At 39.4% G+C, this 24,973-nt stretch overlaps 1 protein-coding gene across 4 annotated transcripts in view; it reads left to right on the top strand.

Annotated features, from left to right (window-relative positions):
- SIDT1 (SID1 transmembrane family member 1) overlaps positions 1–24,973 on the top strand; it is an 88,370-nt gene that overhangs the window by 17,442 nt on the left and 45,955 nt on the right. For all 4 annotated transcript variants that reach the window (XR_007477590.1, XR_007477589.1, XM_004272052.3 and 1 more), the window contains exons 2-6: positions 7,800–7,921; positions 8,920–9,090; positions 19,591–19,636; positions 22,910–23,011; positions 23,627–23,710. Coding sequence is in view for 2 of the 4 variants with exons in the window: in XM_004272052.3 (XP_004272100.1) it covers positions 7,800–7,921; positions 8,920–9,090; positions 19,591–19,636; positions 22,910–23,011; positions 23,627–23,710 (525 nt within the window). In the remaining 2 variants the exon portion in view is untranslated. The remainder of the gene's footprint in view (positions 1–7,799; positions 7,922–8,919; positions 9,091–19,590; positions 19,637–22,909; positions 23,012–23,626; positions 23,711–24,973) is intronic.

The raw sequence follows: 24,973 nt of genomic DNA, 5'->3' as shown, positions 1-24,973 counted from the left end.
CCTTCCAAGCTTTTGAGAACAATTGTCTTGAATTTGGTGTGTATTAATTCCATGTATATATATTTTACTAAAGATAGATAGATATTATTTTACTAAAGATAGATAGATATAGACAGATATTATTGTTTTGCTTGTTTACAAAGTTTATGTAAATAGGATCACACAACCTGCTCTTTCTCTTAATTTATCTTATTCAGAGTTATCCACCCTGATCCATAGTCTACTTCATTTCATTTCATTCTTATTCATGACTTTGTGTAAACTTAGGAGTGGAAATGCTGGGATGTAATGTGAAGTCGCCTTCAGCTTTAGTAGATATTGCCAGCTTGTTCTCTGAAATGGTTGTACCGAATACCATTCTCGTAAGCAATATGCAAGAGTTCCTATTTCTGTCCATCCTTGTAAATGTGGTATCGTCATACTTTTGAGTCTTTACCTTCTGATGACTGTAAAATATTCTCATCTTTTCACATGTTCTTTGGTCATTCTTCTCTTCAGTGGCTGTTTACATCCTTTACCCATTTTTCTATTGGGTTATTGTGTTTTTCTATGAGTTTTTAGGATTCTTTATACATTCACAATACTGATATTTTGTCTGTTATATATGTACAAATAACATCTCCTATACTCTCCCTTCATTTATGGTGTTTATATAGCTTCTTGATGTCACAGTAGAAGTCTACATCCACAATGGTGTTCAGTGGAGTCAGCGATTCAAAATGGTGATGATAGCATTATCTGACCAAGCATTGTGTGGAGACTGGGCTGCAAGAAGCTTGGGTTCTAGTAATGATACTTCCATAGCTGAGCATCCTTGGGGAAGTCATATCACCTCTACGTCTGGGGCTCCTCCTCTGTAAATGGAACCTTTGGACTAGATGATCTCCCTGAGTACCTTCCCAGATGCAAGGTTCTCTAACACCATGAGTCAAGGTCATGTGCGCCAGGCAGGCAACAGCAGGACCTACGTGAACAATCCCAACTTCTCTATAACTTGGGAAGTAACCGACTAGCTTCTGTGTTTTTTACTCTGACTCTTCCACATGGGTAGCCACTTTGTCCTCTGGGGGCCCACAGCACCTGCTCACATTGCTACTATAATATCATCACATTATGCTTTTGATGATAACACCATCTGTCTCTCTGACTAGATGATGAGCTACTCAAGGACAGGGTTCCCTTTAGTATATCCTTAGCACCTCCCATAGCTCCTGACTCAGTGACTGTTTGAAGAATGATGGAGGGAGCATGGCAGGGTAGGAAAGAGGGAAGGAAGGAAGGGAGGGAGGAAGGAAGGACAGACAGAAGAACCAAAGAACCTAAACACCCCCAAAATACACACCCAGTGAACATAACAGGTTATTAAAACAGTTACCAAATAACATTTGTATTTGTTTGTAAAAAAAATCGTTTTCTAACGTTTGTAACATGGGGAAAAGGAACCATTAGCAAATACTATCGTAGCTATTTTACAAGTGGAATCAGTTTTTCAAGATCACACCAGAAAACAATGGTGTGCCTAATATGGAAACCAGTAATCTCTGATTCTTAATCTGATATTCCAATAAAGCCTACAGTCTCATTATTTTAGCAAAACCAAACTAGATTTTGAATTGAACTCATTTTCACCCTCTTTCTGCAACAGAACTCTATTATTTGTAATTTTGAACTTTTCCCTACTGACATGTTCTAAAAGATTAAAAAGGGACTCTCTAAGCTTTAAGACCTTTTGTAATTGTGATCTATGTAATATCAGAGTTGGGAGTACTTAAATAATTCTTCCCTCATAGTTATAATGCAATTCGCTGCTTGTAGTAACATAGGAAGAGAGCAAGACATATGTAATAAATGTGCTCTTTTTGTCATGACAACAGGAAGAAGCAACAGGAGGGAAAATCTTGGCTCTTAAGAGTAGTCTGGGGAGATTGGGATTGACATATATACACTAAGGTATAAAATAGATAACTAATAAAACCTGCTGTATAAAAAAAATAAATAAAATTAAATTTAAAAAGAAACAGTAGTCTGTTACAGGGTATCAGGGTCCATTATGTATTGTCAATACCTTCATTTAGTTTTCGCTTTACATGGCTTACTTCACTGCTGCAAATGTAATCCAACTTTCCCAGTTGCATATTGGCCTCTGGAAAAGCAAAGCAACATGTGAACAGGGCTTTTTATCCTTTCCCGGGGGTGGTGCATTATCTGCTCATCTTGAAAAACTGCCCAGTGTTTTCTATTTCCCACTCTAATATTTTTTTTTGCAATTTATTATGCCAGTATCTCTGAGTTTTTAAATTATAATTAGTAAGATCATTATTAAATAATAATTAAAAAAAAACTAAGTGGGTTACAAGAGCCAGACCAGGAATAAAAGAGTGTGGAGATAAAGAGTGGAGTGGAGTAACAATCTGCCCTGCTCTGCTCACAGCAGACCTCCTTCCTGCTGGCCCAGTTTCAGCCCCACCAGACACACTAGCTTCCAGACGTGCTAGTGACATTGGTGATCTCAGGGTTGTGCATCTCATAATAATGGGAAGTTGGCAAGCTGCTGACAAGATGGTTTCTTTGGAACAGTACTTCCCAGAGTATGGGCTCCAATCCACATGTATCAGAATCCCCTAGCATGCTGTTAAAAACACATTAGTTTTAAGTTCTACTCCTGATCTGCTGAATCAGAAATGATGAGGGTGGGTTTGAGAGATTCAAATGCTAAAAAGCACAGTAAAATTTGAGAATCACTGCTTTAGAGTGACATGTAAAAAAAAAAAAAAAAAAAAAAAAACAGGAGGGAAATCCCTTCTGGAACTAAGTACCTAAGAAGGAAGGAGAAGACTGCAGCCTAGGTAACGAAAAGGGAAGCAGACAAGCAAAAGATGAAGCTGGCCTAGTTCACAGCTTTCCTTAGGTTTTTACCTCAGTTCTATAGATTTAAGCCAGACAAAAGTGTGCTCTAAACACATGTGCTCTAAGTTGGTGTTTGTGTTATGAACCTCAAAAGTGATCCTGCTTCTAAGTTAATTCATTTTGCCAGCACCAGAGATGCCAAAGATGAAGATTTCAGCTTTGCAGAAGAGCCAGGCAGGTAAACTAAATGTTAGAATACTGAGAGGTCCATGTACACAATGAGACACCACTTCACACCCACATAATTACAATCTAGAAGACAGACAATAATAAGTGCTGACAAGGATATGGAGAAATTTGAAACTTTTACATTGCTGGTAATGTAAATTGCTGGAATGTAAAATGATGCACCTCTTTGGAAAACATTTTGACAGTTCCTCAAAAAGTTAAACATAAGAATTACCATGTCACCCAGCAATTCTCCTCCTAGGTATACACTCAAAAGAACTGAAAACACTGTAAAGCACAGGGAACTCTATTCAGTACTCTATAAAGACCCATATGGGAAAAGAATCTAAAAAGAAAAAAGGAGTGGATATAGGTATATGAATAACTGATTCACTTTGCTGTACACAACATTGTAAATCAACTATACTCCAATAAAAATTTTTTAAAAAAAGAAAGAATTGAAAACACATGTTCACACAAGAGCTTGTTTACAAATGTTTCATAGCAGCATTATTTGTAATAGCCAAAACGTAGAAACAACCAAAATTTCCATTAACTGAAGATTAAACAAATGTTGTATATTCATTCAATTAGAATATTATTGAGCAATAAACAGAAATGAAGTACTGACACATGCTACAACATGGAAGAACCTTGAAAACATTATGCTAAGTGCAATAAGCCAGACACAAGAGAGCATATATTACATGATTCCACATATATGAAATATCCTATTGAAATAGGCAAATCCACAGGAAGTTAAATTAGTGGTTACCAGGCACTGGGGGAGGAAGGGAATGAGGAGTGACTGGTAATGGGTACAGGGCTTCTTTCTGGGGTGATGAAAATATTCTGGAATTAGGTAGTGGTAATGAGTGCACAGCTCTGTGAATATACTAAAAACTACTGAATTATACACTTTAAGAGTGAGTTGTGTGGTATGTTATCTATATCTCAATTTTTAAAAGTGACCAAGAGAAAAGGAATAAATTTGACTGCATGAAAAAATGTTTTGTGCTTGTCTGTAGAAAAAGCTAACTTCTATTTTCTTCTACTCACCCAGTACTTCTGACATCAGATTTATGGATCTTCCACACATTAAGCAATTTTGTGTGGGTGGGTATCCTACAGTTCAATCCAGTTCTGACACTGTCTACCTGATGTTTGCATCACATCTCATAGGTTAAGGCTCAGTCCCACAAGACTGCCTACCTCCCACTTCAGATGCTGAACACAAGTCCAGGCTGTTACCTATGCTCTGACCAAACAGCTATAAATCAGAGGTTCCCAAGTCCCCCTCCTCAGGTTTGATTAATTTGCTAGAGCAGCTCACAGAACTCAGGAATACAGTTTATTTACTAGATTACTATAGTATTATAGTAGGATATAACTATAAAAGGATATAACTTAGGATGAGCAATATAGAAGAGGTGCATAGGGTAAAGTCCAAAGTGTTCTGAGCACAGAAGCTTCTATCCCCATGGAGTTGGGTTGCTCCATCCTCCTGGTATATGGATGCATTCACCAACCTGGAAGTTCTCCAAACCTTGTATTTTAGGAATTTTTATGGAGGCTTCATCATTTGGGCATGATCAATTATTAACTCAATTTCCAGCCCCCTCCACTTCCTGGAGGATGGAGGTAGAACTGAAAGTTCCAATCTTCTAATCATGGCTAGGTCTTTTGGGTGACCAGCTCCCATACTGAAGTTATCCAGGAGCCCACCAAGAGTCTCTTCATTAGAACAAAAGAGACTCCTGTCACCCAGAAAATTCCAAAGGATTTAGGAGTTCTGTCAGGAGTCAGGAATAAGACCAAATATTAGAACAAAATATGCCACTAGTGCTCTTATCACTTAGAAAAATACAAGGGTTTTAGGAGCTCTGTTCCAGGGACTGGGGGCAAAGGCCATATATATGTCTATTATTTCACAGTGGTATTAATATGCTGTATAGAGGTAATCAGAGGCCACATGCCCCCCAAGAGAGGGACACCCACTTATGTGATGGGATGGGGACATATCAGGGAAGACATCCCCAAAGAAGGACTTTAGGGATGAGAAGGATATTGAAAGGCCAATCGCTGGGGACAGAGCCCTTTTGAGAAACAGCAAGTAATTGGCCATGTGAGGGACTGGCAGGCAAAGAAACTAGAGAAGAAGGCAGTAATCAAGAAAAGCCCCCCCCCCACCAAAAAAAAAGAAAAGAAAAGCCCAGAGCAATTCAGATCAGTGGAGAAAAGATGGACTTGTTAATAGGTGGTGCTGGGACAACTGGAGAGCCATATAAAAAAAAAAGATAAAATTAAAATCATTCCTCATACCATATGTTAGTATTAATCATGAAGGGATAGGGATTTAAGTATTAAAAATATGATACTAGAAATATAAAGTACTAGAAGAAAATACAGGCCTCAGTAACCTGGAGTGGTGAAAACTTTCTTGACTAATTCCAAATCCAAGGAAAAGATGGAGAAATGTATTTAGTTGAATCTAGCCAAGCCTCTAGCTGTAACTGCCAGTTTACAGGAAACACAGGGGATAAAGGAACTTGTTCAATGACACCACAGGGTGCAGTCAGCAAAATCTAGCATGTGGGTGTTTCAGGTTTGTACTGCTGCTTTGTGAGCTGCTTTCTTTCACAAATAAATGCCCAAAGGTGGGGGCGGGGCAGTTACCTTCAGATTAAAAGAGATTCAAAACACATATCAACCAAATGCAATATGTGGGTCTTGTTTGCACTCAAAATTTAAAAGCTGAAAAAAGCACAATTTTTTCAACAAATGAAGAAATTCAAACACTGTGTGGATATTGGGTGATTTTAAAGAACTATTATTAATTTTACTGAGTATGATAATGGTAATGTGTTATGTTAAAAAGAAGAGGCCTTATCCCTTAGAGGTATAGACTGAAATATTTACAGATGAAAAGGTATGATCTTTGGTATTTACTTTAAAATAATCTAAAAATGATGTGTGTGGAAAATGGAAGGTGTAAACGAAAGAAAATGGTACAATTTTTAATAATTATTAAAGCTGGATAAGTACATGAGCATTCATTATTCTATTCTATATTGTCATAAAAGTACTATTCCCGTTCCTTTGGAGGAAAATCTGAAAGTTCCCTGAGCCACTGAAGGCCTTTTCAGCAGGAGAATGCCAAGATGAAAGTGGCATCTGAGGGAGTATAGCCCTGGGGATAAGAAGACTAGATAAGGTGCTGTCAGGGAGGGTCACAGTGATAAAGGACTGGATGAGGATTGTTATTGGTGGGGGAGGGGAGGATCTGGGTGTGAACACTATGTAGAACTTGATGACCTATTGATGGAGAATGCTACAGGAGTAGGAATCAAGGATGACTCGGGCGCAGAATAATGGCTGTGAGGTGAGGCCATTCAATAAGCAAGGAAGTTCAGAAGAAATGAAAGTTAGGGGTGAAGGAAGTGACAGGTGCCACTTCAGACAGGTTGAGTTTGAGATGCCTGTGGAACATCCAGAGCTTGGGGAAGAGGTCAGCACTAGAGACAGGGTGTTGTCAATGATCAGCTGCAGCATAATTTCCATGGAAACATGTAGAGCACAGGCACAAGAAAACGCTCCCTTTGTGAGCAAGCACTTCCGATCTAATTATAAATTACTCTTGGACGGTTTTAACATTAAAAAACTAAGTGTCTTAATCAAGAATGATATAAGATATCCAAATAGTAATCATCTATGATTCCCATGCTATTCTGCTGCCTCTCAGTTTCCATTTTGAACATGTCATAGATCTTTAGGGTTTCACTGCAAGCCTTTCTTGCTTCAATTCTTTCCCCTAATAAGGTGTTTTCAAGAGAACACTAGGGCTTAAATTCATTAGGGGGAAAAAAATCTCATACGAAAGATCAACTTTTTCTTACTTTGTCTTTTTTCTATTGCCTATAGTATTATATATATATATAAAAAAAAACTGAAGGGAAACACCAAAACCATCTAGATCCAGGGGCACAATTCAATTTCCTATCTTTTAAAAGCCATGATAGTGTTCAATCCTTGGGGTGACACATGTATTCAAAAGAAGCCACGGATCTGCTGATATCAAAAGCATTTAGTGTTGGGGATTGATCTATGCCTTGGAGCAGGGCAAAGAGAAGACTCTTCAGCCCCTGTAGTATTTGTTGCTGGGAGAGCGTCGGGCCATCTGCTAGACTTTAACACAATGTGGCAATAACATTTTGGTCTGAGGCACAGAATCATTTTCCAAACCAAAATTAAAGTTTGTTGGCAACTGGGGCACTTGTAGGTATTTTTTTTAAGATATTTGTATATTTAGCATTTATATTCAGATAAGAAGAGAAGCACATCAGCCTCTTTCTTTTTCTGTTTGGGCTTATTCTCCTAATCTTGTGCTGACTGCCCAATTCAAACTCCTCAGCCTGCCATTTGAAGCCTCCATAATTTGGCTTCACCCAAGACAACTTAAATCAAAATTCTGAGGGTTGGACCCAGGCATCAGTTTTTTTTTTAATCTCCCCTCGTGATTTCATTGTGCAATCAGCGTTGAAACTGAGTATGGTTACAATATGAATGAGGAGAAGACAGCTGGGATATTTGGAGTATCTATGGTCAGCAGCAAACGTATGAATTAAAGTTTTTCAGAGCTTCAGATGGCAGCTACGATGTAACGTGTCTGTGCGTGTGCGTGCGTGTGTGATTTGCATTTCCTCCCTCTCTGCCCTGGCTCGCAGGTGAACGCCGTGCGGGTGTACGTGAACAGCTCCTCTGAGAACCTCGACTACCCAGTCCTGGTCGTGGTTCGCCAGCAGAAAGAGGTGCTGTCCTGGCAGGTTCCTCTGCTCTTCCAAGGACTGTAAGTGGATCTTTCCCCGACAGCTTCATTATATTTGTTTTCTTTCAACGTGCTAGACCTTAATTGCCCTTTTCCCTAGCGAAAGGAGAAATCAGACGTGCAGAATGTTGACATATTATGCATGCTAAGTGCAAACAGTCGTCGTGGTGCCTGCATTGACCGTTCAGCTCTGTTCAGTTTCTCTCCTCTTTGAGGTTCTGATAAGCACTCGGTCTAGATTTATAGCACCCAGAAGAACGTTTAACATTTTAGTTCTACCCAGAATGTTCTGTTACTCTTGGTTGGTTAGTGGGTCATCCACCAAGGTCAGGGCTAGGTCCCACCATCAACTTCAATGAGTGACACCTCTCCCCATTCTTCATAACGTTCACCAAGTGTACTTTCTTTATCCCATAATATTTATTGAGCACTACTAAATGATAGATGCTGGGGATACAGTGGTGGAAGACAACAGCAAAATCCCCGCCTCGTGGAATCTATATTTTTGCTGTATAAGGTGCTAGAGCAGTAACAAGAACAAACCAGAAAGCATGCAGACATGGGCACACAGTACAGTGTTAAATCACTTTTGGAGGTTAATACACGTGAGGATTGAAATACTGAGTCTAACGCCCTGACTTGGACTCTGGGGCTTTCTTTATGTTCATTTCGCAAAAGCTTGAAGATTGGAAAAACGGAATCAACTGGTTGTTTTATCAGAACAGTTTTCCCTTCAAAATCTGATAACTTTCCTGACTGAATTAGGAGGATGATTTGGTAATGAAGACACCTAAGTGAACTGCTCAGCACTCAACAGTCCTCATGTCTGTGTTATAACGTCACACAATGTGTGCCAAACACGGTAGCTCTAAAATTACTCTCAGTAGGTCCAGTATGAAATTTTAAATACAAGGACTTGGAAAGAAGTTCAGGGAGAAGTGAAACGAGATGTTCTTTTCCCTGCTTGTTCATTGAGTGTCTTTCTCCTCGCTGGCTTTTCTCTCCACTGGCTGCTGCAGATACCAGAGGAGCTACAACTACCAGGACGTGAGCCGCACCTTATGTCCCTCAGAAGCAACCAATGAAACAGGGCCTCTGGAGCAACTGATATTTGTAGATGTCGCATCCATGGCGCCCCTGGGTGCCCAGTACAGACTGCTGGTTACCAAGATCAAGCACTTTCAGCTGCAGTAAGCGGGACTCCTTGTGGCCTTTCTCTGTTCGCTTGTCTGCTCTTCCTGAGCTTGTCTGTTCACGGTCCAGCTTCCTTCCTCCCAGATCAGCACCCCAGAAGGAAATCATCCACTTGGCATATTGTCTTAGCAACTTCTGAACTCTCCTGTGCACAGCTGTGCAGCAGGGCCTTAGTCTGTGTAAGGGGGAAGCAGTAGGGGACTGGAGCAGAGCAGAGGGCGGTGCACCTGATAGGTGTATCTGTTCCTGGGCATCTGTGAGGGCCCCCTCCTGTCTGTCGTCCAAGCAAGTGTGACATCCAAGCACTAGTGATGGGTACTTCTGTGTCACTCACCAGTGCTACTCTCCTGAAGGAAGTTTTGGTTTTGTTTTAAGGAAGATCTTAAGCTATTTTTCTTACCCTTATTACTATTCCAGTTTTCTCCTTCTGGTTAGGAATGTATACAGGTTGAAAACAATATGTTATGTGGCTTTGTGCGAAAACTTATGACTGTTTCCTCCTTCTCCTTTCTCTACCATCCTTTGAAACCAAATCAGTCGGAGTACAGCATCTCGAATTGTTTATATTAGACATGGAGTATAATAAATTCAGTGGAGGGCATTGTCTCTAAGGGATCTATTCTTTCCCAGAGGTTAGTCACATAAAATATTGCATAAATCTGTGTGAAAATGTAAACAGAAAGGCTAAGATTATTCCTTAATAAGGCCAGAAACTTCAGGGAGTTTCCTGCCCTATCCTACTCTAAGTTCAAGGCTTCTCAAGGGTTCAAACCATTCCCTCCCCTCTCAGTGTTTTAAATAAAATTTTAAAAAATATGTCATTAAATCGCTCATATTAAAATTTTACTTTGTACTCATCAAAAGTTATCATTAAGAGAACAAAAAGACAAGCCATAGACTAGAGAATATGTTTCCAACACTAACTAACAAAGGGCTCATATGCAGAATAGATAAAGAACCCCTACAAATCAATAAGAAAACACTGGCAAGCTTTTGGCTGCTGTCCCCAGTATCACCCACCCTTCTGTGGCTCTGGCTTCTTCTGGGCAAGAATCTTGGAGCCTATGAGTCTGAGCACTGCTCAGAGTGGGGGCTGGCACCCAGGTGGGTGCAAGGTTCAGACTCCGCTTCAGTGAAATAAATAGATTCTCTGGGGCAAAAATGAGGAGATCTCAGGAACAGAAACGATACATGAGACTTTGACCTCTCACTAGAACTTTGGGACAGAGACAGAAGATCTCAGAAGGGGAATCAATGTTTATATTTACCCAATGAAAATAAATGACATATAAATAGACTCAAATATGCCAAGTAAAAGACTAAGAATATCAGGGCTTCCCTGGTGGCGCAGTGGTCGAGAGTCCACCAGCCGATGCAGGGGACACAGGTTCGTGCCCCGGTCCGGGAAGATCCTACATGCCACAGAGCGGCTGGGCCCGTGAGCCATGGCCGCTAAGCCTGCACGTCCAGAGCCTGTGCTCCGCAATGGGAGAGGCCACAACAGTGAGAGGCCCACGTACCACAAAAAAAAAAAAAAAAAAAAAAAAAAAGACTAAGAATACCAAATGGGATTTAGAAAAAAAGAAAACTAAATATATGTTGCTTAAAAGAGTACAATCTTTAAAAAGAATGTATAAACGCAAATAAAAGCATAGTAAAAGAAATACCATACTGATACTAAACAAAAGAAAGCTGATGTATTATATCACATTATACAAGCTATTCCTTAATGCAAGGAACATTATTAGATATAGAGAGACATTCCATATTTCTAAAATAATCATTTACCAGGAAGACACATTTAAATCCTAAATTTCTGAGTACCTAGTAATATTACTTCAAAATATACAAAGCAAAAATTGCAGAATGGGAAGAAGAAGTGTACAAATTCACAATCTTTGTGGTAGCCTTCTCTATAGCTAATAAAATAACAAACCAAAAATTTTAGATGTATGTACAGGGTTCTCCCACTATGTGAAAGTAGAGTGTTCCTGTGAAACCTTTTATAAGCCAAATGATATTAAGCAAAGAAGCAATTACCTTAGGACACATCTTGCTAACACATGCACAGAATAAATTGAGATAAAGCACGGAGATTCCCAGACACAATTCACAGCTATGGTGGCTTGATGCTGAGATGCTGAGTGTAGTTCCAGGGAAGGCGGTGGCAGTGCCACTCTCACCGCTCAGGGTGCACACTGCAAAACAAACGCTGAACACTGTTTTCGCTTTTCATCTTTTTTCATAAAAGCAAAAATCTTCAGATTTCTTTCAGTTAGTGAAAACAGATACCAAGGTAGCAAATTGGCATAAAGCAAATTTTCAGAAAGTGAAGGATAGCGGTATGCAGTACTTAGAACAAATATTGGCAAACCACGGCCCACAGACTAGCCAATGGTTTTTGTAAATAAAGTGTTATTGGAACATAGCCCTACCCATTCATTTAGATATTGTCTCTGGCTGCTTTCATACTACAATGGCATAGGTGAGTAGTTGGGACAGAGAAATTATGGCCTGCAAGCCTAAAATATTTACTATCTGGCCCTTTTAGAAAAAGTTTGCCAACACCTGCTATAAAGGAGCAGGTCAACATGATTAACAAACTTGAGCTAATTAACATATTTTGAAAACTGCATCTCAAAATGATAGAATGCCTAAGCTTTTGAAAATATACATATCCAAACTTCTGGGATGCAACTAAAGCACTGCTTACGGGGAAAATGTAAAGCTTCAAATGTATATGTCAGAAAAGACGAATGGCTGAAAGTCAGTGTGTTAAGTACCCATTTTAAGAAGTTAGAAAAAGAACTGAAGCTTGTGTAAACTGCTTCTTTGTTGAAATTCTATGTATTTTATTTTATTTATTTTTTTGTGGAGTTGAATCCGATCAATTTAACTCCTGAATGTACTTTTTTTTTTTTTGGCATCTTTATTGGAGTATAATTGCTATACAATGATTTTTGGTTGCATTGGGTCTTTGTTGCTGCACGTGGGCTTTCTCTAGTTGCGGTGAGCAGGGGCTACTCTTTGTTGAGCTGCATGCAGTAGTTGCAGCATGCAGCCTCAGTAGTTGTGGAGCATGGGCTTAGTTGCTCTGCGGCATGTGGGATCTTCCCTGACCAGGGATAAGACCCATGTCCCCTGCATTGGCAGGTGGATTCTTTACCACTGTGCCACCAGGGAGGTCCAAATTCTGTGTATTTTAAAACATCATCGTCATTCTCTTGATTTCTATAGGTTTGTTATGATCATTAAAATAAATTCTTGAATTAAATGCTTGAAAAAAAAAAAAGTAAAAGAACTGAAATTAAAATTCAAAGAAAGTGGAAGTAAGTACTAAAATAAGAGCCCAAAACAATGAAATAGAGAACCAATTAACAATGGACAAAATCAACCAAACCACAGGTCAACTATTTAAAATGACCAGTATTATTTTTATAATTGTCTTCTAAAAAATAAAAAAGACAGGCAAGCCCACTGGAAAAAAAATAGGCAAGAGACTTAAACAGACACTTCACCAAAGAAACTATACAAATGGTCCAAAAACGTAACCTCATCAGCTGTCAGAAATGCAAATTAAAACCATAATGAGATTCCACTGCACCTACCAAACTGCTGTACTTTGAAAGGACTGACAACGCAGTTCCACTCCTAGTCATATACTCAACTCCTAGATACATAATTGTGCTATTCATTCGAGGAATATCACACAACAATAAAAACAAACTATTTTTGTACCTAACAACGTGAATAAATCTCACAAACAAAATGTTGAGCAAAAGAAGCCAGACAAAAGGAATACACACTGTTTGATTCCATTTATATAAAGTTTAAAAACAGGCGAAACTATTCTGTACTGTTAGAAGTTAGGACAGTGGTACCGTCAGGGAGGAAAGAAGAAGTACACGGCTATGTTTACTTCGTGAGAATTCTTTCAGATATATACTTATGTCTTGTTATCTATATGTTTGTTACACTTCAATAAAAAGATTCATTTTTAAAAAATAAGAATATTTTAAAATATAGACTACTTTTGGGCAGTTTATTTTTCTGATCAGAATGTTCTGCCCTATTATAAACTCTCCTTAAATTTTCTAAAGCAGTTTATTCTGAAGTCTGTAGCCAGTGGAGTTGCTGATATGAACCAAATATCTATCTTGGTCCTCTCTACACCCCTTGACAGTGTATACCCATAGATACAGATGGACAGATAGATTAATGAATGGTCAGAAGGATGGTGAAGTAGTTACAGCATTTTTTTCCCAAGTCCCTCCATTAATTTTGGTGTAGAAAAAAGTGATGTGATAATTTCAAGAGCAAAGAACCAGCCCCCCAAAAAAGGCAGAAATAGATCAATTATATGAGTCTCTAGGAGGGAGTTTTGAGCGTTATAGTATATACATTTTTAAGGTTCTCCAAGTGATTCTAATGTGCAGCAGAGCTGAGAACAGCTACCTTTAAGCAATTTCTAAATGCGGTGCTTGTGTTTAATTGTGTTAATAACTAAATTAATCTGTGATATTAAACAGTATGGGAATTCGTACTCATAATTTGAAGGAGGTGGCAGCACTTTACCCGAACAGAGTGCATTTTGAACTTTGGAGAAGCCCTGCATTTACTAACTGGTCTCTGTGTGTCTGACCTGTCGCTGTCACCTGGTAGTGACAAGTACACCTGGTAGTAGTGTACTTGAATTCTAGGGCTGGTATCTGTGAGGCTAATTAGACCCTTTGGAAAACTGAATTCTGTGAAACTGAAGCCATAAGGTCACAACTCTGTGAGAGGGTTATTGAATGATACGCATGTGGTGAAACCGCAAGTCTATTCCCTCATATTGTTTTCTGTTTCCGCCTCTCACAATGTGACCTGACCTCAGCAACCAGACATGCAGAGCATTTCAAAATGCACACAGTTACCAGGGTTTTTACGCGAATAAGATAAGCCCGAGAAGAGATGGTAACTAAGATATATGTGTCTCTTCCTCCCTGGCTCTGGATTGTCCCACACCAGCCTTGCTGGAAACTCAGAAATCCAGAGGATGATGGTAACAGGCAAGAGCTGAGGACTGTGGGGAGATCTGAACTCAGGTATTGAGAGAAACACTGAAGAACTCAAATTTCCCAACATTGCAGTTTCTGTTGTATGTTTTTCAGTGGCAGACTACAAGCATTATTTTTTTCTAGAATCATAAATTTTAAGAATAGAAGGAACTTTGGGAATTGAATCCACTCATTTCATTTTTACAGATGAGCAAACTGATGCCCAGAGAGGTTAAGTGATTTGTCCAAACTCACACAGCCAGGAAAGGAGAAAATCAAAATTAGATTCGACTTCTGACTTGCAGTTCTGAGCTGTTCCCACTATACCATGCTATTTCTACTTTCTGTTTAACACCGTCCTCCTAATTTTTGTTGCCCTAAATATATTTCTCAATTCCATGAAGCATTTATTTATTTAAATCCAGCTTAAAAAATTAACTTCTGCCTTAAAGCATTACTCCATGCCGTCTTAACTCTCCCCCACCTGCCTCCACACATGCACATACACCAGCTTTGCCCCTACTCCTTTTCCCAGACCCCATTGCCCTGGCGCTCAGTGCTGCAGAGTGTGAAGTTGCAGATAGGGAACAGCAGGAGGCTGCAGGAACAGGCAGGCACCTGCTCCTGGGGTGGGAGGAGCCTGGAAGAGCTGTTGGGAATTCTCTGGTGGTCCAGTGATTAGGACTCCATGCTTTCACTGCCGTGGGCCTGGGTTCGATCTCACAAGCCATGTGGCTTGGCCAAAAAAAAAAAAAGATATCCCCAAGAATGGAAAATGCATGACAGATAGTTTAAAAAGAAAAAGAAAGAAATTTAGACAGTTGTCTATGTTGTGATATTTGTATGGATAATGGATTTGAGGGGGACTCGACTGGATGCAGAGAAATTAGGAGGCTGATGCCGTGGTCAAGATAAATAATGAAATGAACTGAAGAATTTAGAGGTGAAGTTGACAAAACTTGATTGGATATTCAGGGTAAGGGAAGTGGGAGAGCCTAGGATGACCATCTAACTTGTAGATGGTGGTGCCCCTAAGAGAAAATGAGTATTTTGAGGAGGGAAGGAAAAGATAAGTTCACTTTGGGACATGTTGAACTTGAAGTGCAGTGCCTGGCAGAGTGTTGAACTTATACAGCACGATGCTCAGGAGAGAGGGCTGAGCAACAGAGAGGCCACTGAGTAGAAGCTTCAGGAAGGCTGGTCCCTATGGTGCCTGAGGTGGAGTTACAGGAGGTAAGGGGAGAAACAGGCAGTACCCAATCCTTGATCTTTGAGATATTTTTGCTGCACCAGGCAGTTTAGACTTCATCTTTAAGGTTATGGAAGCCACTAAAAGATTTTAAGCAACAGAATATCATCAACAGGTCTGATTTTTGAGATGACTTTAGTAGCCGTGTAGAAGATGAACTGGAGAGGAGAGGGTAGAGGCACACAGACAAATCAAAAGTTTGAACAGAGAAGAATTAAAAAAGTATTAGGACCTGAACATATCATGGTAGCAACAAAGTTGTAAGGGAGAAAAAGAGTCAAGTAATACACATGGGGATAATTCACAAATTCAAAAACTACATGTGGCAGAATCAAAAATATAGTCTTACATGAACACTTGAAGGCTTCAACCCTCCTCTAGCCTTCTAAGTAGGGATCTTGAGTCTTTGTTTTGAGAGAGGGTTTTGAGTGCGATAGCTCAGCTACTGTGCTGTGAAAAGTAATCGATTTTTGAGGAAATGGATGAGTAAAGAGTCTTTTAGACCATTTTGCTATATGTCATCCTATGTAAAGGCCCTTTGGTATTTTAGGGTAGAGTACAGTGATTTACATTGTTTTTCAGTTTTGTTTTTTTTTCTTATTGGATGCTATACTGAGCAAAGACAGTGCTTCAGGTGGGAGCAGGTGCATCCAGGTTACATTTACACTGATAGAATCAGTAAGACTTGGTGAGCAGTCAGCTGTGGAAGGGATAAAAAGGGAATCCAAGACAACTCCAACAAGGATGTCACAAGTCAGGTGAGGCTTATCGACAGACGTGGCAGGTCAGGGTCAGGGAAACGGGAGTACATTCCCTTTTGATCATATGGAGTTTGAGATGCTTGAGGGCCAGCGAAGTGCAGAAGCCCAGCAGAGAAACCCTTTTCTGTGACTGGAGCCCAGGAGATAGCCCTGGGCTGGACATGGAAACTTGTGATTCACTACCATTGTTGTGGTTTTTGTGGCAACTGAATATTTATATATATGGATTTTATGGCAATTATAATATATATAATTATACATATATGAATGAAGATGTATGTGGCTAAGGAAAACGAGGAGATCAAGAACAAGACTGTGGGTCACATTCTCATATAAGGGATCGTCTGAGAGATAGGAGCTCTCAGAAGAAGCTGACTTGGCATAGTCAGATGTGTGGAAGAAAACCCAGGAAAGCAGGGGTCACAGAGCCCAAGGGAGGAAGATCTAAGACAGAGGAAGTGGCTGTCAGTGTCAACTGTCACAGACAGGTAAAGAAAATTAAGAACTAAGTCACTGGATTTAACTACAAGGAGGTGACTGCAACCTCAGGGAGATGGTGGAAAAAGAATCCTGACAGCAGTGGGGAGAGGGAAGCATGAATGAGGGATTGGAGCAGAGCACTCTTTGAAGAGGCTGGTTGTGAAGGAGAAGGATATAGAATGACATCAAAGGAGAGAAATTTGGGGAAAAGAGGGCAATTCTGGGGGGTGCTTTTGTTTGTTATTTATTTTGAAAATAGTTGAGACTAGAGTATATTTATAAACTAAGGAGTAGAAAGGCGGATAAAATTTATAGGAGAGTTGGATTTTTGTAGAAGCAACGTCCCAGAGGAGGGAAGAAAAGACAGGATTTAGCACATGCGTGGAGAGTTTATACTTCAGCCAGAGCCTTGAGGTGGAGGGTTACAGATGATGGAGGGTTGGGGAAAGATTTTGGATAAGCAAAGGCAGTTCATGACAGATGGCAGTAAGGAGATAACAGGAAATGATACTCTGAAGTCCATAGTCCAAGTGAATAACCAGTGTGATTTCCTTCGACAAAGTGAGGGTTTTCAACGCTCACTGTGCTCTGTGCTAGGGGCTTGCTGTCAGAAGATAAATATGGTGCCCTGAATCTCACAGTCCTCTCTGTACTCACCTCAAAAACGACTTAGTTTTTGTCTCTGCCTGTCTTTCCACTTACCCTTTCTTCCCATCCCCCCTTCCTTTTCCTTCTGTTTTATTACTCTCCTGTAGATACTTCTCCCCCTTCTTTCTCCCTTCCCCATGGGCCCTTTTCTCCTTCTTCTCCTGTCTCCCTTCCCTGCACACCCATCAATCTTGACTCCTCTGTTCCTTTTCTCTTTCCCTCTCCCTCAAGCTAGCCAAAATGAGGAAACAAAATTAGCTTTTGGGTTTTCTTATTTATTGAATAAACTTTTGTTTCCTGTGTTTAATTTTTTCAAATAAGTCGAAAATTGTGTACTTCCTTCTCTAAAACTAAAGGTGTACATGTGTGTCAGTTAGATTTGTTCTGTTGCTTAATGACACCTGATAAAATAAACCTTCCCCACCTCCACTGAGGCCCATGGGGAAGGAAACAGAACCTTTCATCTGCAACAGGCACCATGTTTATTTTGCACACACTGTTGACTCCATGAGAAAGAGAAGACTTAAATGTGATAGTCTTAAAGAAAATAAAGTGTTTTCAAAGTTTGTATGTGTTGTACTAGTAAAGCAAACATAAAGAACAAGAAAAAAATAAAAACAGAAAATTCCTATCAATGTCCACACATTCAATGTTATAACTGCAATTCAAATGACAGGGGAGAATTTAAAAACAAATTGCTGGCCAAAGAAAACTGTTTTCTCCTGGAAATCTTACACTGTCTGTTGCCAGCCAAGAAAATCACTGTCCTCTTTGTTCCCCTGACCTGGCAACAAACAGAATTGAGGGCCCCGTGTTGCCCTGGTAATAGCAGATGACACTCCCCACACGCTGAGAGCCACACACAGCACTGCGGGTCCTGACTCTGGCTGTGGAATCTCAGGAGAACACACACAACTGGATTTGACACTGACTTTGGCTTCTTTAGGTGACTTAAGATCACGAGTTACTAACCATATGTCAGCAGAACCAATCCTTGACTCTGATGATGATTTCTACTGAGAGTGAATATATACAAATTGCATCCATTGCTAAACTCTAAGCCTCATCTGCTTACAGCCTGAATTGTTTTTCATTACCTTTAGAAATAGTGCTCAAATTTTATGACTTCTAAACAACACCTCCAATTATAAACTTCATGCTTAAATGTCCTGACATGCCCTTTCTAAAGGAATCTTTAATAAAAATGTTAAACTATTTAATTTTTATAAAAGGAAAATTAGGAGTGAAGAGAAAGACTCCTTAGCATTGGGGGATAAAGCTGGGGAAGGACCCCAGAAGAAGTTCAGGTTCAGGTTCCCAGAAGTGCAGGTCACACTGGACAGTTGGGATCATGACACTCCCCAGACGCAGGCATTGAGAGTGCAGTGGGCATGTGTGAGTGATCTTCACAACTAAAAATGAGGCAAGAACCAGAAAGAACAAAAGCCCCAAACAGCCCTTACATGACTACAGAGAAGAGCAAATTTCTCTTTGTTTTCCAGTCTCTTGAACTGTTCACGTATGTTCCTTCCAACAGCACTCTACGCTACAGATGTATGGTTCCCACATGCTCCTCACACTGTCCTTTCCTCAGTGCTGGATCATTTCTGTCTTTCACAGAAGAATGAAAATATCTAATAAAATATCTAATAAAATAATTCACAGCAAATTAATAATTGGAGAGAAAATAACTTCATTATATTCTTTTGGTGGTATGTGCATTTTAAGAAGGGTCTTAGAATGCAATGCCTAACCCAAAGAGTACACAACCTTGGAGGGAAATGTAGACAACTGGGGGTGCTTGGGGGCAGGAAGAGTATGCTCCTATCCCTAGAGACCCTCCCATGGTGATTATCTATCCACCACATGTTTTAAAAAGTGATCTTTTGCCATGGATACATCAAAATTTTGAAGTGCTATCTGAATTATGCAAATGAACCTCAAACCTTCTTTTCCTCTCTCTTTCAGACCACTTCTGACACCTAAACCCTGTACTTGATTGTAAAATCTTAAGAGAATCCAAAGACAAATGTGTCTATAAAAGTCAACAAAGTACTTACTTGTATAGATATGACTTCATGGGTTTACAAAGACATAAAATTGATCAGTTCCCCAATTTGATCATTCTTGAGAGTTGAAAACACCAAGTTCCCATGCAGCACACTTTGTCACTTTTATGGGCCCAGAACTCCTTTCTCAAAGGGTAGGGCTTTCCTTGCATCTAGTTTAAGATTTTTTTTTAATAAACAAATTTTGTTTGCTAACTTATGCTTTTCTTTCACTTTCCCCACTTTCCCCTCTCCCCCTTATATTTCTCAGGACAAATGTTGCCTTTCACTTTACTGCCAGTCCCTCTCAACCCCAGGTAAGTGAAGGGCTTCAAGGTTATCATGATTCTTCCTGTTGGTGTTACCCAAAGAAACCATGGTAACAGGTAGAGTTAGCATGTGATGTTGCCCTCGATCTTTCACAACATGAGTTATATTTGTACTTTTGGAATGTTGTTCATGTAACTGGGATTTTAGACACACCTTTAACCTTATCACTTGAATTGGTGTAAAATGGGAGGCATGAAGTATTTGCAGATGTTCCTTGGCTCAACCTTCATTCATAAAATTGTGGGCCTACTATGTACCAAGTACAGTGATAGATTATACTAGGTGCCAGGGATAGAAGAATGAAGAAGAGACAGGTGCAACTTCTGCCTTCACGGACCTTATAATCAGGATGGGAGTGGGGAGACAGAGAAAGGAAGACCACCACTAAACAAATACAAAAATAATCAATTGATCTGAAAGTACAATAAAAATGAGACAGATTTTAATTTCCACAGTGTTATGGGTAAAATTAATTAGTTTCTCCTGTCATTAAGAAAGAACAGGAATGCTGACAAAAATTATTAGAAGAATTAGATATTTGTGCTGTGCTCTCCATTAGGCCATAGTCATAAACAGACTAAATAGATGAAAACTTTGATTGACTTGGGCTGCTTTTCTGGTGACACTTCTAGCTACCTTCCTTTCTCCTCTCATAGCTTCTGAAAGAGTGAAGTTTATGCAATAGCAAGTTTAAAACAGATTTATTTAATGTCCTGATATTTATTATAAGTCTTCTGTAGGCTGTAATGCAACTTTGTCAAAAATGGCCTTGGATATACTGTACTAAAACTGGGATTAACATATTATATGGATAATGTTGTAAATCTGTTACAACCACTTGTGAGCTGGTGAATATTTAACAACTGGTTCTTAGAGTGAAAGCCCTGTTTTGTAGCATTTGCCCATTTCTGCAGTGTAAATACCTCCACTCTGGCGGATTTCAAGCTGCCAGCGTGACGTCATTGAACACAGAGTTTGGCATCGATGTGCACAATCAGCTCCCCAGACCTGCAAAAGCCAACTCCAGCACACCTTGAAGAGTTAAATTTCCCATCAGTGAAAGCCTCCACAGTGCATATATGCTGCCACCCAGTGACAGAAGAGGACCAAGTCCCACGATCCATTGCCCTCAGAGTATTAGCCACTTAATTCATGAAATATTTGAAAGCACTAGTTACTAGGGGCAATGGGAGATATCTATATAGAAAGGGAGGGGAAAACTTGTACCCCAACTGCAGAAAGAGTACAGTCTAATAGTCCTGTCGAAAGCTATAATAAATATGATAGAAATATCATATTTATTTATTTATAAATATCATTTATTTATAAATAAATTTATTTATAAATATAATATCATTATATTTATTTATAAATAAATATAATAAAAATGTGTGAATGTCGTGATGTACTTTGTAGACTGAAAATCAGTGATTATATATTATAACTTCTTTCTATTTTAAAAAAGTGTTAAACACTAAAGCCCAAATAATTTGTATATAAATCACAAACTAGAGTAAAATATACTTAAAACAAACTCATGAAACAAAACAGAAATTCTTTGACATCTCTGAAGGTCTTACTTTACTCGTAACTGTTCCCATTTTGGCCTATATTTTATATCCCCTTCAACTGTAGGAAAAATTTTCTGTTCCTGCAAGTCCACCCAAACTATTGCACATACTCGGACAACCTGAATCACCACTGTCTGCCTCTATTCCTGTAGATAGAAGCAGGTTACAGAAACTGGATAGATAATCAGGACACAAGATGGTGATTTTTAGCCTAAATTCCAGGCATTGCTTTGGATCCTTGTCACTTGCTTCCTTCTGGTAAAAGTAGATTCTCAAGGCAAGGGGTTTATTTATTTGGGGTTTATGGTAATTTAAAGGTAAAAAACGATTAGCGATACCTTGGTATACAGATAAGGCTTCGGTAGATGTCTACAGCTGGCACAAAACCAACTCCTAGAATATACAGGCTTATATGTGATGCTCATTACTGCTAACAGTAACCATAATAATGCTTTTGAGTTACAAAGTACGGTTCCCCTAAGAACCATGAACGCCTCTTGGGAATTCCAGAGTATTCACCTTTGGAAGAGCCCTGTATTATATGTATTTGAATCAAGCTCCAAAATAAAAGCACAAAAACGGAGTGGCTTCTTGAGAGTGTTGCCATCTGTTACAAGGCATGAACAGACTTCCAAACAGCAGCGTTAATGACACTCTTTAATCTTGAGATGATTTTTTTCCCCATCAGAAGGCTTTGGATTGTTGAAAAAGTTCTATTTTTATTGCTCTGGTTCTCAGAATAAGGTTAATAAAGAGGATGTGGGAATGCAAAATGAAGTTTTAACGGGTTTTGCTTCTCCTTTCAAGTGATAGATTTACTAAAGCGCTAGGATAGGAGTTCGCTTTGTTTGTTTTCCTCAAAATTTTAATCGTATATTTCATGTCAAGCTTCTCAACCAAGTTTCTATATTTATAACTACTGGGCAGAAGTCCCCTTTCTTCATTATTAGCAACATGTTTAAGGCTTAGAGTTAATAAATTTTTCCAGTGGATTGATAATCTAAGTAGGTAAATAGTGTAACTTTTGTCTATTATAAATGTTTCCTTATTCTGATGATATTGGAGAAATACTTCTGCCCAAAATTGTGAACATATTTCAGGAGGCTAGATGTAGGGCTTGGTCTTTGAATCTAAATGTCATCTCACTGTGTTCCAGCCAGGAAATAGATTCTTTGGCAAGAAAGTCTAGGGGAAGGGTGGGTCTAGTGCTAATTCTTGCCTGTGGGAATGTGGTTAAGATTCTTGAAGAACAGGCTTATCTGCTTTTCAAGGAGGAGCTTCATATTTCAAAATGACCCCACAGAGGCAAACCTTGTCTCCTGTCACATTTCACATATCTCTAATTCAAAGGGTTGGGGGCATCTTCTTAAGTCAAAATTAGAATGAAGTGTAGCAAAGTTTAGTTGAGAAGGAAAAACCATAAAAAATGATATGGCAATATTGTATGAAATGGCTCCTTTCTCTCGTTCACTGCTGTGTTCCTAGTGCCTGAGCCCCGCACAGAGCATTTGCTCAATATGCAAGAGATGAATGGCTGACTGAATTACTGGAGGCTTACTGAGATTTACATCTGAACTTTGTGCTTAATATTTGAGGAAACCACCTTATTCATGGGAAAAAAGCTTGAGTTTTTGACCGTAAACATTTCTTAACATTAACAAATCCTATCTTTCTTTTTTTTATTCTTAGTATTTTCTATACAAATTTCCTGAAGATGTGGACTCAGTTATCATTAAAGTTGTGTCTGAAATGGCTTATCCATGCTCTGTTGTCTCAGTCCAGAATATCATGGTGAGTCTTCATAACCTGTCAACCTTCCAATATGGAGTATTATATTGTCCCAGGATAAATGAGAGAGAAGGGTGACCGCCATGTCATCCTCATACTACATATTCCTGACAAAACTGCTAAATAATAAAGACAGTATCGTGTGCACACAAGTGGGCAGTCTGTGTTTGTAGACATTGATCTGGGGAGATAGAGAGCAGTTGACTCCTCACCAAAATAAACAAAGGAAGGAAGGGAGGGAGGGAGGATTATGACAGAGAACAAGGAAGACCAACTTGTGGGCTGCACAAGAAAAACAGAAACCTGTTTGCTCTATTTTTTAAAATTTTTATTGTGTCATTAGGCCCTTTCTGTTTCATAAGGTGTTAAATAAAAAATGGGAAAGGTGTGATACACTTTAAGATGATCTTTTCAGTTCTCTTTGATTTAAAGTGACCTTGACTTCAGAGGACAAGGCACCAGGTTTTAGGAGGACTATTTCATGACTGTTCTGGGGGAAAGCTCTTCATGGTTTCTGGCTCAGTAGGGACCCCCTCCCTGTGATCCAGGTGGCATGTGTGGTATGTATACTATGACATTAGTGATGCTTTCCTTTTTTATTCCTCATGCATGTTACAGTGCCCAGTGTATGATCTCGACCACAATGTAGAATTTAATGGTGTCTATCAGTCCATGACCAAGAAAGCTGCCATCACACTACAGGTGAGACATCGCTTCTGTGGTTGTTACTGTCAATGACAGTGCACAATTTATAATCAGATTACCTACTGGACCAGCCAGGTTACCTGCCAGACTTAGAAAAACCTAAGGGATTACCGCTCACTGTGTGCCTTGAATCTCTTTCCTTTCTGATTGATTTTAAAACAAAGATTGCGGGCTTCCCTGGTGGCGCAGTGGTTGAGAATCTGCCTGCCAATGCAGGGGACTCGGGTTTGAGCCCTGGTCTGGGAAGATCCCACATGCCGCGGAGCAACTGGGCCCGTGAGCCACAACTACTGAGCCTGCGCCTCTGGAGCCTGTGCTCCGCAACAACAGAGGCTGCGATAGTGAGAGGCCCGCGCACCGCGATGAAGAGTGGCCCCCGCTTGCCACAACTAGAGAAAGCCCATGCACAGAAACGAAGACCCAACACAGCCATAAATAAATACATTTAAAAAAAAAAAAAAAAAAAACAAAGATTGCTACACCTGAAATCAAAGCCTTGGTGATAGTAGACAGTGCTACTCTACCAGGTGCTCCGTTCCCCTTGGGGAATCTTGGGAACCTGTGATGCAGTGGGACATGTCTGACAGATTGCTTAGAGAAGTAAGGGCAAAAGATTCCAATCTACCCAATGGGGGATGCTGGTTTAGGGTAAAGTTTATCTGATCCATTTAAAACAACTAAATATATTCTACTAAAACAATATTTTAAATCAACTACCCTTCGATTGCAAAAAAACATATTGTAACCACAACATAACTTCAACTCTGGACAGAATGGACAGGTTCAAAGGAATATGAACCACATTTGTGCAGAAGTTTGCCCTTTTGGTATGATAATTAAATTATTATTTCAATGGTAATTTTATAGCAAAAATGTACAGACATCATGTCAGCATATTTTCAAAGAGATTCTGTCCCTAGCTTTAGAGTGGTACTTACTTGGAGTACCTGTAATTTGATCTGTTCTCTAGGTGAGGAGATACTGTTTATTGAATAGCAGGCCATGAATGAGAAGAGGTTAATTATAATTTAGCTATCAGACCAAAAAACTTCTATTAGTCAGGCTTTTATTTTTAATGTCTCAGATTCGATATCTCAAATATCTGCTCTTATTTTTAGTATTTTTTTTTCCTTAGCACATCAGCATTATGTGGTCCCAAATTTAAAAAGACAAAAAAATAACCATAGTAGGAAACTCAGATTTTACATCATCTGGACACTAAATTAATGAAGTGCAAATCATATCAGTATATCCCTACTT

Source organism: Orcinus orca, chromosome 5, assembly GCF_937001465.1.
Source record: "Orcinus orca chromosome 5, mOrcOrc1.1, whole genome shotgun sequence".
NCBI lineage: Eukaryota > Metazoa > Chordata > Mammalia > Artiodactyla > Delphinidae > Orcinus > Orcinus orca.
The sequence above is the reverse complement of the archived record's forward strand: the minus strand, read 5'-3'. Positions and strand labels throughout refer to the sequence as shown.